This window comes from Hyla sarda, chromosome 6, assembly GCF_029499605.1.
Source record: "Hyla sarda isolate aHylSar1 chromosome 6, aHylSar1.hap1, whole genome shotgun sequence".
Lineage (NCBI taxonomy): Eukaryota > Metazoa > Chordata > Amphibia > Anura > Hylidae > Hyla > Hyla sarda.
The window spans coordinates 249,298,774-249,314,610 of record NC_079194.1 but is presented as its reverse complement, the minus strand read 5'-3'; the positions used below and the strand labels follow the sequence as shown (position 1 = coordinate 249,314,610).

Here is a 15,837-nt window from a genome sequence, read left to right as displayed (position 1 = left end):
TAAGAGGAATGAGAAAAAAAAGACATCATTCTCTGTCTTCAAAAACAGGTTACTGCTCAAACAACAGTACAGAAGACTGCAGAATGCCAAATGGTAGAACTGTGAAGGATTGTTCCCAAATGGCTAACCACTGGAAGGTTAATGTAACAGACAAACCATACTGTAATGGGCCAACACCACCTTCTAAGCCTACACCAGAGCCTCCTGTTTGCAAAACATCTTCTCTGACTCTGTGTGATGTCATCTTAAGCGAGTAAGTTGGAGGAATTTAATCGTTTCAGACATTTCAAAGATACATACTGTACTGGCCACACAATTTTTATGTTTGTTCAACTTTGTTGGATAAAGTTGAGGCAAAAAGATAGGTTTTTTTCCCCCCAGAAGCAGCGCCACTATTGTTCCCAGGTTGCATCTGGTATTGCAATTCATGTTAAGGAATCTGAGCTACAATATCAGATAAAACCAAAGGACATGAGTGGTTCATAAATTACTGTAAAATTCACAATAAATAAAAACTAATCCTGTAAGTTAAAGGGGTACTCCGCCCCTAGACATCTTATCCCCCTATCCAAAGGATAGGGGACAAGATGTCTGATCGTGGGTGCTAGCGGTGGGAGTTGTGATGTCATGACCACGCCCCCTCAATGCAAGTCTATGAGAGGGGGCGTGGTGGTCGCGACGCCCTCTCCCAATGACTTGCATTGAGGGGGCGTGGTGTGATGACACAAGGGGCTTAGTCGTGACATCACAACTTCCACCGCCCACTCCAAGCATGGGGCAGCGGAGTACCCCTTCAAATAGTATTATGTGATTAATATATGTTTATGCTTACTCTCAAAGGGTCTTTGCTGAGTGTCACAAAGTCATTCCTCCAAAGTCCTACCATGAAGGTTGTGTCTATGATGCCTGTCGCATCGGCAATGACTCCTCGGTACAATGTTCCAGCTTGGAAATTTATGCCTCATTGTGTGCTTCCAATGGAATCTGCGTGGACTGGAGAGACAAGACTAAAGGAAAATGTCGTAAGTGTTTTTTACGAACTATATTCAATATTATTTATAACTACTAGGAAAGATAATAATACGTTTTTATTTGTCTAGCACCAACATATTCCGCAGTGCTTTTACATCATGGATGATAAAGTCATATTTTGGAGCTGTTATCTGAACCAAACAATGAGATAGCATCCGTTGTAAACTGTATAATAAAAGATTATTTTGAGTTTTCCTTTGCGCCGACATACATCTGCTCCTCAGTGTAGTTGGTTGAATTACATTTTTACAGATTTTTTTCTGTATTTTAATGTTAAAACCAGTCGTATGTTGTCAAGACTTCAATCTAACAAGCTCTTTTTCCCCCTGAAATGTAGCATACAATTGCCCTGCTGGAAAGGTATACAACGCCTGTGGACCAATGCATGCTAAGACCTGCGATAGCAAGTAAGAATTCCTATAAAAAAAAAAAAATGCTTTAGATAATTTGTTCTTTTTCACACATATTCTATAAAACATGTAAAATGAAATAATTCGTTCAGTGAATGAGTTTTTAAGGTTTTAGAAGGATTTATTCATATAGCCCCTTTCCATAGTCTGCATAAGAACCTCATAGAGGGCGATCTTCTGTTTAGAACCTCCCTCTTTTAGACAAAACCATGCCTCTCAGTGTATGGCTGGACAGAACTTTCTCTGGCAATTGTGATAAGAAGTGAAGAAGTTAGGTGACTGCCAGGTCGGCTTCAATGTTTAAATTGAATTATCCTCATGAGGACTATAAGGAATCCCCTTTATTGGCATATGCATGGTCTGAACAAGTGCCGATTCTGGTAGATTGGTGCTCGATTAGTTAGCCTGTTACAATGATCAACTATCATGCGGAAAGGACTACAAGATCATTCGCACGGCCCTTTTCTATTACACTGGGAGAATTTTGGCAAGTGTAATGCGAAGACCTAAGTATAGGGTTCAGAGGCTTTAAACAGAATGGACAATATATCCCCAAAGTATGTAAATGTTAGCATTCAATACTCCATGAGACACATATACATGTAAATTCTCTATGTCATTGCAGAGAAGTTAAGGACCTCAGCAGTGGCAATACTGAAGGCTGCTACTGTCCTGAAGGAACGACACTGTTTAACTCTTACACTGATGTCTGCGTAAAGAGCTGTTGTATGTATCCAAACGTACAATTTAAGTATTTAAAAAAAAAAAAGATTAAGTGTAAAAAATAATGTTTAACACATCTAAAAATGAAAGCATAGTTCAGTGGAACTGGTGGTAATTGGGGAATTTACTGGAATGATTTAGCTAAACTTTCCAACAATCTCTAACAGAGGGTGAGTTTACATTGTTCCCCTTGGTGCAGACTATGAAAAGTCACAACATTTTTGTTTAATCGTCTGGGGCTGAGTCAGGGTCCCGTATGAGAGATCACTGGGGGGAGGGGATAAATTGCTTAGCACTAGGCATCTTCTTTAAGACTGGCATGTAAAATTCTGGTCTTAATAAATTCCCCCATAGGAGTTCACATTACTAGCTTCTATGCTGTATTTGGGCTGTTACAAATGCAGATGTGGGAAGAAGGCAGAGAGCAGGCATATACAATATGGGTGACCAGGTGACCAAAGACAGCTCCAAAACATCAAAATACCTGGTTATAGCTGGAAAGTCATGTTCAGAGTAACATGAGAAAACTCCATCTTGAAGCACAGATGCAAATCAGGTTTTAGTTTATATAGTTTATGTGCAAACTAAAAGTTAAAACTAATTGTAGTATTCATTTTTTGAAAAAGGTGACAAAAACTGACATTATTTTTTTGTATCCTTCCAGCTTGCGTCGGCCCTGAAGGAATGCCAAAAAGCGTGAGTGACATTTGTAGTATTATAAACTGAATAAAGAAAGTTGTGTTATAATACAGACAAAGTCAGTCAATGGTGGCTTAAAAACATATGGGACGAGAACACAGGCCCTAAGGGCATCCACCAAAGTTGGGGGGAGTTGCAGAAACAGCCAAGATGGTGTGGTCAGATTTTTCCTTAAAAAGATTTCTCCACCGGTTTAAAGGATTCCCTGAAAATAAGCTGCTCACAAAGTATCCCATTGTCAACCTGGTAGTTCACTTTCCCTGTAACACCACAACAGGGAGAAATTAAGCATTACATAGTAGCCATTCATATAACGGAGCTTACTGGGTAATGCAGAACAGGGGAGGTCCTCCAGCATAAGAAATAGAAGGATTTTGAGTAGGAACTCCCAACAGTGCATTTGATATAGGGTTTTCCAAACTACTCAACTGCTTTAAGCCTCAATTACTTTAATGGATAGAGCATAGCAGAATCCCGATAGGTAGCATGCTCAAAAACTGGACCCCCTAATATGAATTATGATATATTATAAATGTCTGAACTGTCCCCTTAGGTGTAATATTTTCTATTTTTATATCCTATAAAAACAATTCCAATGCTTTATGTTCACAGCCTGGAGATACCTGGACAAGCAACTGCAAACAATGCGTTTGTGAAAAGAACTCTCTTACGGTACAGTGTCAGCCACTGACATGTCCTCCACCAGCTAAAATATCATGCGACAAAGAAGGATTTATTCCCATGGAGCTTCCAGATCCCCAGCAGCCATGCTGCCTGATAAATGAGTGTCGTAAGTAACATTTCTATAACTACTTGCTGACTCTTGAATCCTTTAAATGATTGTGAATAATGTATTGATCTGGACTAAACCATTTTTCTGTATGTAGGCTGTAACAACACCCTCTGCCAAGAAAGGGAGAAGAAGTGTCCTATAGGATTTGAAGTTGTCCCTGCACTTATAGCCGGTGATTGTTGTCCATCATATGACTGCAGTAAGTATTACAGAGAGTGATATATTGTACAGTTATACAGATTTCTATACCTACTACTTTTAAAATTAAGATACCTTTTAGTAAATCAACTCCTCACTTCAGTTGCTGGAATGAACATTTTGATTACCGTACTTACTATAGAGTCTTTAATGTTGTCCGCAATCCATTAAAGGCTTGCTGGTTTTTCTTTTTCAATGACTAGTTCCATGTAAGCTCTATCCTATGTGGCCAACATTTTGTTCCCTGCAAGGGTTGCCAGCCGGGTTTTTCAGATTCTAGAATAGCAAATGTACCTAGTTATGCACCACATGCAACCATATTGATGTGTGACTGGGAAGGTTTGCCATACAAGTCTTTACAACAGGTCCCTTTCTATCAATTTTTTCTAATATGTATTTTTATTCTTCGAAAACAGAACCAATGGAAGTCTGTGTATTCCATGATGCCCTGTACAAGGTAAGCACAACAGTTAATTTTATTAATTTTTTTACAGTCTGAGATAAATAATAAATAGTAGGACTATAATCTACTGTTTTTCTTTTTTATCCTAAAAGCCTGGAACTGAAATCCCACGAATTGATAACTCATGTACGGACTGTGTGTGCTCAGACCAGAGGAATGATGAGTCCTCACTATTCGAAGTCTCATGTAAACCCATAAAATGCAATACACAATGCGAAGCGGTCAGTACAAACGTCCTTATACCTTCCCAATTGATACTGAATGGGCACCATATTTCAGCGGCTATAGCATCTACTAACTGTTTTGCATCTTTTAGGGAACTGAATATGTACTTTCTGCAAAGGAATGCTGTGGAACATGTAAACCTAACGCATGCACAATTAAGCTAAGTGACAACTCTACAAGGATTGTGAAGGTACTCTTTTCTAATCCCAATTCTTTTTCATTTCCACTAAAAGTGAGCGGTCACCATTAACCCCTTCTTCATTGTAGACCACCAAAGATACTATTGCTCATCAAACGACTTAATTAATGTTACATAGTTAATAGCTTGAAAAAAGGAAAGAGTATATCAGTATATCAGTATATAAGAGTACATCAAATTCAACCTATGTTACAGGAAAAATGTTATTGACCCCTAAATCACCATAATGCAAAAATGTCACTATTTATAGAATGTATCTGTGCTATACACCAGAATTGACTTTGTATACTACATCCTGTGTATACATTTAGAAATATAAAAAAATGAAAATCTATCTACATAATAGATCCTTTTTTATATTCATTTACAGCCTGATGAAACATGGAGCCCATCTGATCAGCCTTGTGTCACGTATGAGTGCCACGTCATTGAGGATCAATATGTGCATGTGGAAGTCAGAAGAACTTGCTCCATTGAAGAATGTGAAATTGTACGATCATTTTAATACAACAACTTATCTAAAATACCGAGCAATACTGAGCAATATACTTTATGGATTAAACAAATTATGTTTTTTTTCTCAGGGTTATACATACAAGATTGAACCAAACCAATGTTGTGGAACATGTGTGAAGGACGCCTGTGTGGTCCACCTGAGTGACAATACAACAAGAATTATGAAGGTATATTCAATACTTGCATTACTTTACCCTTACTCTTTCTTTGTGCCACCTGCCATCTTTTCCATTGTCTGTGAAGGAATTTTTTTTTTTATATTATACACTTCAATGCCAGCAATGTATACAGTATATTCTATGAAGAGGTACTGTAAAAGCACCTAAAAGTAACATAAGTGGAAACACATTTGCCAATGATTGAAAATATGGGGTTGCTACTGCTTAGTCAGCGCTATAGACTGGCCGACCAGGGTAGAACCATGAATAATTGGACCTAATGCAGAAAACTTCAATTGAAACTGACTTTCGATCTCTTTTTACTAAGCTTCATTTTTATGGGATAATTCACAAATACCTGCTAGACCTTATTAATATGTCCTGTATGGGCAATGATACAACAATGCTTATGATGCAATTAAAAGTAGACATCTACATGGAGAGTGGGCCCTTAGAATCTTTTTCTCTCAAGGGTCCAAGAAAACTCACCAATTACACCGATTATATATAAATAAAGTATAATCTCACCAACAATTAATGGCTGCCATAAAGCCTTCTGTCGTGCCACATCTTTAATATGCACACAACGCTTGTACTTATAAATGACTTTCCTCCTGCTGTTAAGAATTGTGTTCTGTGTAATGCCTTATAAATAATAAACCACATAGGTATTGCTCCTCAAACCTGAAGGTTGCTTACTCCTGTGCTCATGATCTGCCCTGAGAAATGCATTATGGCATAAACCCTCAAATGTACTGTATTGTACTTTCTTATAATAGATGTCTTCACAGAAATAACCATATGTATTATAGTAACTATCATTTCGGGCACACGTTCTGGCCAACAGTAGATTTATCATATTATGTTCATATTGCTTTTTAGCCTGAAGAACAGTTTGTTCCACCAGAAGAAAAGTGCACCACCTATACCTGTTCAAGCACCTATGACGTTGTCACAACAAAGAAGACATGCCCACCTTTCGATCGTTTGAACTGTCTAGAGGTTTGTACATTCACATAGTCATGTGTTCTGTGAATATAATAGAATATATTGCTGTAATGGACCCAAATTCAAGCTACGTTAGGCAGTCTTTACATGGAGAACAACTCTATGGGCCTTCAACAAAACCAGAACTGTATACCATCCCTAAGAGAAAAATATATTGTTATATACTTATATAAACATGTTAAAGATAAACTTTGGTCAATGCAACAATGAAACCATTTCCGCTTACATTTTTGTTCTCATCTGTATGTTGCAGGGTACTATCAAATCCGATGGCTGCTGTGAGACTTGCGAAAGTAAGAATATATTTATCAGTCCTACTTATCTCTTAGAATGGTACAATGGTATCTAAGGCTAGGTTTACATATTTCTGGTGATCTAACACCATACAAGATGGGAATGAATAGGAATGATGGATGCCACAAGCTTATTATTTTGCATGTGACATCCATCTGTTGTCCCATAAGCTTAAATGGACCATCTGATCTATTTGCCTTCCAAGCAGCTGGCAAATATGTTGGATGTTGGACACTAAATAAGCATAATATAGCTTTATATAGTATAAGATAATATAAGGTTCTGACATTTTCATAGTTGCTATTATGCACACAAAAATATTTTAACAACATTTAATAAAATTACAGAAATTGCAAAAAAAACTAAACATAAAATGGTAACCACTGATGTTAAGTGAATTATAAAGTAGTTATACCATTACCTTCAAAGCTGCACATTCACATAATACTTTCCAGCAAGTAATTTTATTCACCTTTGTATTAAAGATGCTCTGAAAGGATGTGGTGTTCAGAAACAGTCCCAGCGAATCAAGACCAGCACTTGCGAGTCCGACCAAGTGGTGGAGCTGTCCTATTGTGCAGGAGCCTGTATGACATCATCCAAGTAAGTAGTTACCATGAAAATATCCATATATTTCCTTCTATTGTTTTTTTAGGCACTTCTATATTTATCTATACAATTGTGATGTGCACAAGATATGGCATTCCCTTTTAGTCGGTGCCCAAGTAGGAATGCCAATCCTCTTAAACGTAAGGAATGATTTGGCACTCAAATATAAGATGCAAAAGGATTTAAATTTTCACAGTCCATACATAATTGACGTTTCGGTCCTACCATTACCTTCCTCAGAATTAAACAGGACTGGTGCGTATGAGAGTATAGAAGAAAGCGGCCAAGTACTGAGCAAGTGGTGCAATGAGTAGCGTGACCGAAGCCACGGAAGTGGCTTCGGTCACGCTACTCATTGCACCACTTGCATGCTACTGTCACGATGCCGGCTGGCAGGTAGTGGACCCTCTGTGCCAGAGAGGGATTGGCGTGGACCGTGCTAGTGGACCGGTTCTAAGCCACTACTGGTTTTCACCAGAGCCCGCCGCAAAGCGGGATGGTCTTGCTGCGGCGGTAGTGACCAGGTCGTATCCACTAGCAACGGCTCACCTCTCTGGCTGCTGAAGATAGGCGCGGTACAAGGGAGTAGGCAGAAGCAAGGTCGGACGTAGCAGAAGGTCGGGGCAGGCAGCAAGGATCGTAGTCAGGGGCAACGGCAGAAGGTCTGGAAACACTGGCAAGGGACACACAAGGAACGCTTTCACTGGCACTAAGGCAACAAGATCCGGCAAGGGAGTGCAAGGGAAGTGAGGTAATATAGGGAGTGCACAGGTGATAACTCTAATTGGAACCACTGCGCCAATCAGCGGCGCAGTGGCCCTTTAAATCGCAGAGACCCGGCGCGCGCGCGCCCTAGGGAGCGGGGCCGCGCGCGCCGGGACAGAACAGACGGGGAGCGAGTCAGGTAGGAGAGCCGGGGTGCGCATCGCGAGCGGGCGCTACCCGCATCGCGAATCGCATCCCGGCTAGCAGCAGGATCGCAGCGCCCCGGGTCAGAGGACGTGACCGGGGCGCTGCAGCGGAGGAGGTGAAGCGAGCGCTCCGGGGAGGAGCGGGGACCCGGAGCGCTCGGCGTAACAGTACCCCCCCCCTTGGGTCTCCCCCTCTTCTTGGAGCCTGAGAACCTGAGGAGCAGACTTTTGTCAAGGATGTTGTCCTCAGGTTCCCAGGATCTCTCTTCAGGACCACAACCCTCCCAGTCTACTAAAAAAAAATTTTTTCCTCTGACCTTTTTGGCAGCCAAAATCTCCTTGACCGAGAAGACGTCCGAGGAGCCGGAAACAGGAGTGGGAGGAACAGATTTGGGAGAAAAACGGTTGAGGATGAGTGGTTTGAGAAGAGAGACGTGAAAGGCATTAGGGATACGAAGAGAAGGAGGAAGAAGAAGTTTATAAGAGACAGGATTAATTTGACACAGAATTTTGAAAGGACCAAGATAGCGTGGTCCCAACTTGTAGCTAGGGACACGGAAGCGGACATATTTAGCGGAGAGCCATACCTTGTCTCCAGGGGAAAAAACGGGGGGAGCTCTTCTTTTCTTATCCGCGAACCTCTTCATGCGTGAAGAAGCCTGTAAGAGAGAATTTTGGGTCTCTCTCCATATAATGGAAAGGTCACGAGAAATTTCATCCACAGCGGGCAGACCAGAGGGCAAGGGGGTAGGGAGGGGGGGAAGAGGGTGACGGCCGTACACCACGAAAAATGGGGATTTGGAGGAAGATTCAGAGACCCTGAAGTTATACGAGAATTCGGCCCATGGAAGGAGATCTGCCCAGTCATCCTGGCGGGAGGAAACAAAATGTCGCAAATAATCACCCAGGATCTGGTTAATTCTTTCTACTTGTCCATTGGACTGGGGATGATATGCAGAGGAAAAATTTAATTTAATCTTGAGTTGTTTACAGAGAGCTCTCCAGAATTTAGACACGAATTGGACCCCTCTATCCGAGAAAATCTGCGTAGGCAACCCGTGAAGACGAAAAATGTGTACAAAAAATTGTTTAGCCAACTGAGGCGCAGAAGGAAGACCAGGAAGAGGAATGAAATGTGCCATTTTGGAGAATCGATCAACGACCACCCAAATAACGGTGTTGCCACGGGAAGGGGGTAAATCAGTAATAAAATCCATACCAATCAGAGACCAAGGCTGTTCGGGGACAGGCAGAGGATGAAGAAAACCAGCGGGCTTCTGGCGAGGAGTCTTATCCCGGGCACAGATAGTGCAGGCTCGCACAAAGTCCCCAACATCCGTCTCCAGAGTTGGCCACCAATAGAAGCGGGAGATGAGTTGCACAGATTTCTTGATGCCCGCATGACCTGCGAGATGGGAGGAGTGACCCCATTTGAGGATTCCGAGGCGTTGGCGTGGAGAAACAAAGGTCTTTCCTGGAGGAGTCTGTCTGATGGAGGCAGGAGAAGTGGAGATCAGGCAGTCAGGTGGAATGATGTGTTGCGGAGGGAGATCAACTTCTGAGGCATCCGAGGAACGAGAGAGAGCATCGGCTCTAATGTTCTTATCGGCAGGGCGAAAGTGAATCTCAAAATTAAATCGGGCAAAGAACAGAGACCACCGGGCCTGGCGAGGATTCAGCCGTTGGGCCGACTGGAGGTAGGAGAGGTTCTTGTGGTCGGTGTAGATAATAACAGGAAATCTTGATCCCTCCAGCAGATGCCTCCATTCCTCAAGTGCTAATTTAATGGCTAGAAGTTCTCGATCCCCGATGGAGTAGTTCCTCTCCGCTGGAGAGAAGGTCCTAGAGAAAAAACCACAAGTGACAGCATGCCCGGAAGGATTTTTTTGTAGAAGAACAGCTCCAGCTCCTACTGAGGAGGCATCAACCTCCAATAGGAAGGGTTTGGAAGGGTCAGGTCTGGAGAGCACGGGAGCCGAAGAAAAGGCAGACTTGAGTTGTTTAAAGGAGTCTTCTGCTTGAGGAGGCCAGGACTTGGGATCAGCATTTTTCTTGGTTAAAGCCACGATAGGAGCCACAATGGTAGAAAAATGTGGAATAAATTGCCTGTAATAATTGGCGAACCCCAAAAAGCGTTGGATAGCACGGAGTCCGGAGGGGCGTGGCCAATTTAAGACGGCAGAGAGTTTGTCTGGATCCATCTGTAGTCCCTGGCCAGAGACCAAATATCCTAGAAAAGGAAGAGATTGGCATTCAAACAGACATTTCTCAATTTTGGCATAGAGTTGGTTGTCACGAAGTCTCTGAAGAACCATACGGACATGCCGGCGGTGTTCCTCTAGATTGGCAGAAAAAATTAGGATATCGTCCAGATATACCACAACACAGGAGTATAATAGATCACGAAAAATTTCATTGACAAAGTCTTGGAAGACGGCAGGGGCATTGCACAGTCCAAAGGGCATGACCAGATACTCAAAGTGTCCATCTCTGGTGTTAAATGCCGTTTTCCACTCGTCCCCCTCTCTGATGCGGATGAGGTTATAGGCGCCTCTTAAGTCCAATTTAGTGAAGATGTGGGCACCTTGGAGGCGATCAAAGAGTTCAGAGATGAGGGGTAAGGGGTAGCGGTTCTTAACCGTGATTTTATTAAGACCGCGGTAGTCAATGCAAGGACGTAGGGAGCCATCTTTTTTGGAGACAAAGAAAAATCCGGCTCCGGCAGGAGAGGAGGATTTACGGATAAAGCCCCTTTTTAGATTCTCCTGGACGTATTCGGACATGGCAAGAGTCTCTGGGGCAGAGAGAGGATAAATTCTGCCCCGGGGTGGAGTAGTACCCGGGAGGAGGTCGATAGGGCAATCATAAGGCCTGTGAGGAGGTAGAGTCTCAGCTTGTTTTTTGCAGAAAACATCCGCGAAGTCCATATAGGCCTTGGGGAGACCGGTTACTGGAGGAACCACAGAGTTACGGCAAGGGTTACTGGGAACCGGTTTTAGACAGTTCTTGGAACAAGAGGACCCCCAACTCTTGATCTCCCCAGTGGACCAATCCAGGGTTGGGGAATGAAGTTGAAGCCAGGGAAGTCCAAGGAGAATCTCCGAGGTGCAATTGGGGAGGACCAAAAGTTCAATCCTCTCATGATGAGATCCGATGCTCATAAGAAGGGGCTCCGTGCGGAAACGTATGGTACAGTCCAATCTTTCATTATTTACACAATTGATGTAGAGGGGTCTGGCGAGACTGGTCACTGGGATGTTGAACCTGTTGACGAGAGAGGCCAAAATAAAATTTCCTGCAGAACCAGAGTCCAAGAAGGCCACTGTAGAGAAGGAGAAGGCAGAAGCAGACATCCGCACAGGCACAGTAAGACGTGGAGAAGCGGAGTAGACATCAAGGACTGTCTCACCTTTGTGCGGAGTCAGCGTACGTCTTTCCAGGCGGGGAGGACGGATAGGACAATCCCTCAGGAAGTGTTCGGTACTAGCACAGTACAGGCAGAGGTTCTCCATACGGCGTCGTGTCCTCTCTTGAGGTGTCAGGCGAGACCGGTCGACCTGCATAGCCTCCACGGCGGGAGGCACAGGAACAGATTGCAGGGGACCAGAGGAGAGAGGAGCCGAGGAGACGAAACGCCTCGTGCGAACAGAGTCCATATCTTGGCGGAGTTCCTGACGCCTTTCAGAAAAACGCATGTCAATGCGAGTGGCTAGGTGAATAAGTTCATGTAGATTAGCAGGAATTTCTCGTGCGGCCAGAACATCTTTAATGTTGCTGGATAGGCCTTTTTTGAAGGTCGCGCAGAGGGCCTCATTATTCCAGGACAATTCTGAAGCAAGTGTACGGAATTGTACGGCATACTCGCCAACGGAAGAATTACCCTGGACCAGGTTCAACAGGGCAGTCTCAGCAGAAGAGGCTCGGGCAGGTTCCTCAAAGACACTTCGGATTTCCGAGAAGAAGGAGTGTACTGAGGCAGTGACGGGGTCATTGCGGTCCCAGAGCGGTGTGGCCCATGACAGGGCTTTTCCGGACAGAAGACTGACTACGAAAGCCACCTTAGACCTTTCAGTGGGAAACAGGTCCGACATCATCTCCAGATGCAGGGAACATTGGGAAAGGAAGCCACGGCAAAACTTAGAGTCCCCATCAAACTTATCCGGCAAGGATAAGCGTATCCCAGGAGCGGCCACTCGCTGCGGAGGAGGTGCAGGAGCTGGCGGAGGAGATGACTGCTGAAGCTGTGGTAGCAACTGTTGTAGCATAACGGTCAGTTGAGACAGCTGTTGGCCTTGTTGCGCAATCTGTTGTGACTGCTGGGCGACCACCGTGGTGAGGTCAGCGACAACTGGCAGAGGAACTTCAGCGGGATCCATGGCCGGATCTACTGTCACGATGCCGGCTGGCAGGTAGTGGACCCTCTGTGCCAGAGAGGGATTGGCGTGGACCGTGCTAGTGGACCGGTTCTAAGCCACTACTGGTTTTCACCAGAGCCCGCCGCAAAGCGGGATGGTCTTGCTGCGGCGGTAGTGACCAGGTCGTATCCACTAGCAACGGCTCACCTCTCTGGCTGCTGAAGATAGGCGCGGTACAAGGGAGTAGGCAGAAGCAAGGTCGGACGTAGCAGAAGGTCGGGGCAGGCAGCAAGGATCGTAGTCAGGGGCAACGGCAGAAGGTCTGGAAACACTGGCAAGGGACACACAAGGAACGCTTTCACTGGCACTAAGGCAACAAGATCCGGCAAGGGAGTGCAAGGGAAGTGAGGTAATATAGGGAGTGCACAGGTGATAACTCTAATTGGAACCACTGCGCCAATCAGCGGCGCAGTGGCCCTTTAAATCGCAGAGACCCGGCGCGCGCGCGCCCTAGGGAGCGGGGCCGCGCGCGCCGGGACAGAACAGACGGGGAGCGAGTCAGGTAGGAGAGCCGGGGTGCGCATCGCGAGCGGGCGCTACCCGCATCGCGAATCGCATCCCGGCTAGCAGCAGGATCGCAGCGCCCCGGGTCAGAGGACGTGACCGGGGCGCTGCAGCGGAGGAGGTGAAGCGAGCGCTCCGGGGAGGAGCGGGGACCCGGAGCGCTCGGCGTAACAGCTACTTGGCTGCGTTCTTCTATACTCTCCCCTGCACCAGTCCTGTTTAATTCTGAGGAAGGTCCATGTAGGACCGAAACATCAATTATATATGGACTGTGAAAATTAAAATCCTTTTGCATTTTATATTTGAGTGCCAAGTTGTTCCTTACATCTATACAGTTGTGAGGCACTATGGGTGGCAAGCAGACATATCTTTGTTAGGTACATTTCGCTGGTTGATCCAAGCCAATTGTCTACATATGACATCATCAGTCTACATTAACTAGTTCATATGCATCAAACCTTTATTGAGTGATAAAGGTCATATTGTAGCCTTTAGTTATCATTCATTAACATGTGACCTCTTTGCACAGGTACTCTGCTGAGGCAAACACGATGGAGCACGAGTGCAGCTGTTGTCAGGAAGTAAAGACCAGCAAACGGGAAGTCAACTTGAAATGTCTGGATGGAACCAGCTCTGTCTTTACCTACATGTATACAGAGCAGTGTGGCTGTACTCATACTGAATGTCAGAGTGATACCCAGACTTCCAGCTCCCAGCAACATCAAGAGGTCCAGACTGAACAGCAAACCAACCAAGACCAGCAGATTCAGCAAACCAGCTAAACAACAGTATCAATCCAATCAGGACTTTAATATGAACTCTGACTAAATGTTTTATGAAACATCCAATACTCTGGAAACACATACTCTACCAATGGGCTATCATGACTTTGCTTTGCTTATTTACTGCCAATAACTCCTCAGCGAAGCCTCTAACCTCTTATTTTATGGGACTTCTATATATTACTGGGCTTTTGTCGAATAAGCTATTTCTTGCGCTTCAAATGTTTAACCCTTGCCGTTTTGCACAATAATAGTGTATAGTCAATCATGTTTTCACTCCTTGATACTCAAACAATAATGGCAGGTACCCCCATATATTGATTACTCCCTCAAAAACATACCAATAGAAGGTTCAACCTCAGGTCCATATAAGCATTTCATTATATGAAGGCAAATGCATTGCTGCTCTATGTCGTCCTGTTTACAAAACAACAGAATTAGCCTATAGGGAAATATGAAGGACTTTGTTACTTTTTTTTTAATTTAATGTTTTGATGCAAGGATGTTAGTTAGGTACTTGTTTTTTTCTGAAGCTAAGATCTCTTACCTATTTATTTGTCTGGTTGGAGATTTCTGATGTGCATCTATTTTCTTTGTTCTGTTCTGTTGGAACTAGAGTTATTATATTTCCAGAGTATGAAATCTGATTTCAATAAAAAAAAAATCTTTTAAGCATTTTAAAAAGTTGTTTGCTTGTTTTATATCCCTTTTAAGTGTATATGGATCTATAAAAGAAAAAAGGATAGTTAAGTGTTATCAAAATACCAAAAGCTCACAAGCAGCATATTGCCCTCGGGTCCCATAATGCATGCATTTCTGTGACAAAATCTATTTCATAAGTATCATAGGAATTGTTTCTGGAGGGTGCATATGGTTTACTACAAACCCCATTCAGAGAAATAGGACGGCCACAGAAATATCTTCAACAAAACTGCCATGTGTTAATTTACCCTTATAAAGACATAGGCACCCCATTTGCTACCATAAAACAAAGTAAGACAGCATTTATTTATTTATTCATAATAAAAACACTAAAAATAAACTTTTTGTAATTTATTAGATTAAATGTGATCAAGCGGTCAGAGTTTACTGTGACGGTGAAGGAGTTGAGTGTTGGATGATATCATGTTAGCAGCCATCTAGGATTTCTTCCTTTGTATTACACAGAAACAGGGGGCTAGAAAAAACAGCAATAGAGGTAACAGCTTTCTCCTGTGTGATATGACAGCTACTGACTGGTGTATGTAGTAAGACTCAGACTACCACTTTACAAGCAGCTGTTTCCTCCTCTAGCAGATCAACCATTTACAATCAGCTATAGCCTGTTCTATCAGTAGATTTTAGAAGCAACTGTATCTTTCTCCTGTAGCTGGAGTGCATAATACACAGGGAAATCTTATTACACAATAATTGATATTCTAGATGTTAGATGAATTGGTAAATACATTCACTAGGTTTGCAATTCCTCATTGAGTGGATTCAGAAAAATAAGAACACTGTTTCATGTATTATGTGGACTGAACATAGCAGCGAAACAGGAAAATTGATTTGCTCAACCTAAATCCTGGCCAGATCTAAGCCCACTACTCCACTTTGCCATTCACATGCCATACAGAACCGGATCCTCCCCAAACACAAAGGCTGCCAGAAAAAGCAAGGCCCTATGCAGTTTACTGCCCATTCAAATAAGCTTGGGCTGAGTTTTCACTTGGTCAGCACTCTGCCCTACCCCCTCAGCTCAGGCCTATTTAAATTGGCAGGAAACTGCATAGAGTCCTGTTTTTACTGTCTTTCTCAGTCTTTGACTGGGAGCACATGGTGTGTTTTGTCACCTGTTTACACTGGTGCTGTGCTTTGTGGTGGCCATTGTTGCTTAGCGGTGTGGCACAGCCCAGGGT

At 43.5% G+C, this 15,837-nt stretch overlaps 1 protein-coding gene across 1 annotated transcript in view; it reads left to right on the top strand.

The window, feature by feature from the left end:
- The window catches only part of LOC130277501 (mucin-5AC-like), a 43,268-nt gene extending 28,615 nt beyond the window's left edge, over positions 1 to 14,653 (top strand). Inside the window, exons 35-50 of the mRNA XM_056528177.1 lie at positions 49 to 253; positions 841 to 1,022; positions 1,370 to 1,439; positions 2,068 to 2,168; positions 2,830 to 2,861; positions 3,477 to 3,654; positions 3,752 to 3,856; positions 4,272 to 4,312; positions 4,411 to 4,539; positions 4,635 to 4,733; positions 5,113 to 5,232; positions 5,327 to 5,425; positions 6,299 to 6,418; positions 6,678 to 6,717; positions 7,204 to 7,321; positions 13,687 to 14,653. Of these exons, the coding sequence (XP_056384152.1) occupies positions 49 to 253; positions 841 to 1,022; positions 1,370 to 1,439; positions 2,068 to 2,168; positions 2,830 to 2,861; positions 3,477 to 3,654; positions 3,752 to 3,856; positions 4,272 to 4,312; positions 4,411 to 4,539; positions 4,635 to 4,733; positions 5,113 to 5,232; positions 5,327 to 5,425; positions 6,299 to 6,418; positions 6,678 to 6,717; positions 7,204 to 7,321; positions 13,687 to 13,939 (1,892 nt within the window). The 3' untranslated portion in view covers positions 13,940 to 14,653. The remainder of the gene's footprint in view (positions 1 to 48; positions 254 to 840; positions 1,023 to 1,369; positions 1,440 to 2,067; positions 2,169 to 2,829; positions 2,862 to 3,476; positions 3,655 to 3,751; positions 3,857 to 4,271; positions 4,313 to 4,410; positions 4,540 to 4,634; positions 4,734 to 5,112; positions 5,233 to 5,326; positions 5,426 to 6,298; positions 6,419 to 6,677; positions 6,718 to 7,203; positions 7,322 to 13,686) is intronic.
- The last annotated feature ends 1,184 nt before the right edge of the window (positions 14,654 to 15,837 follow it).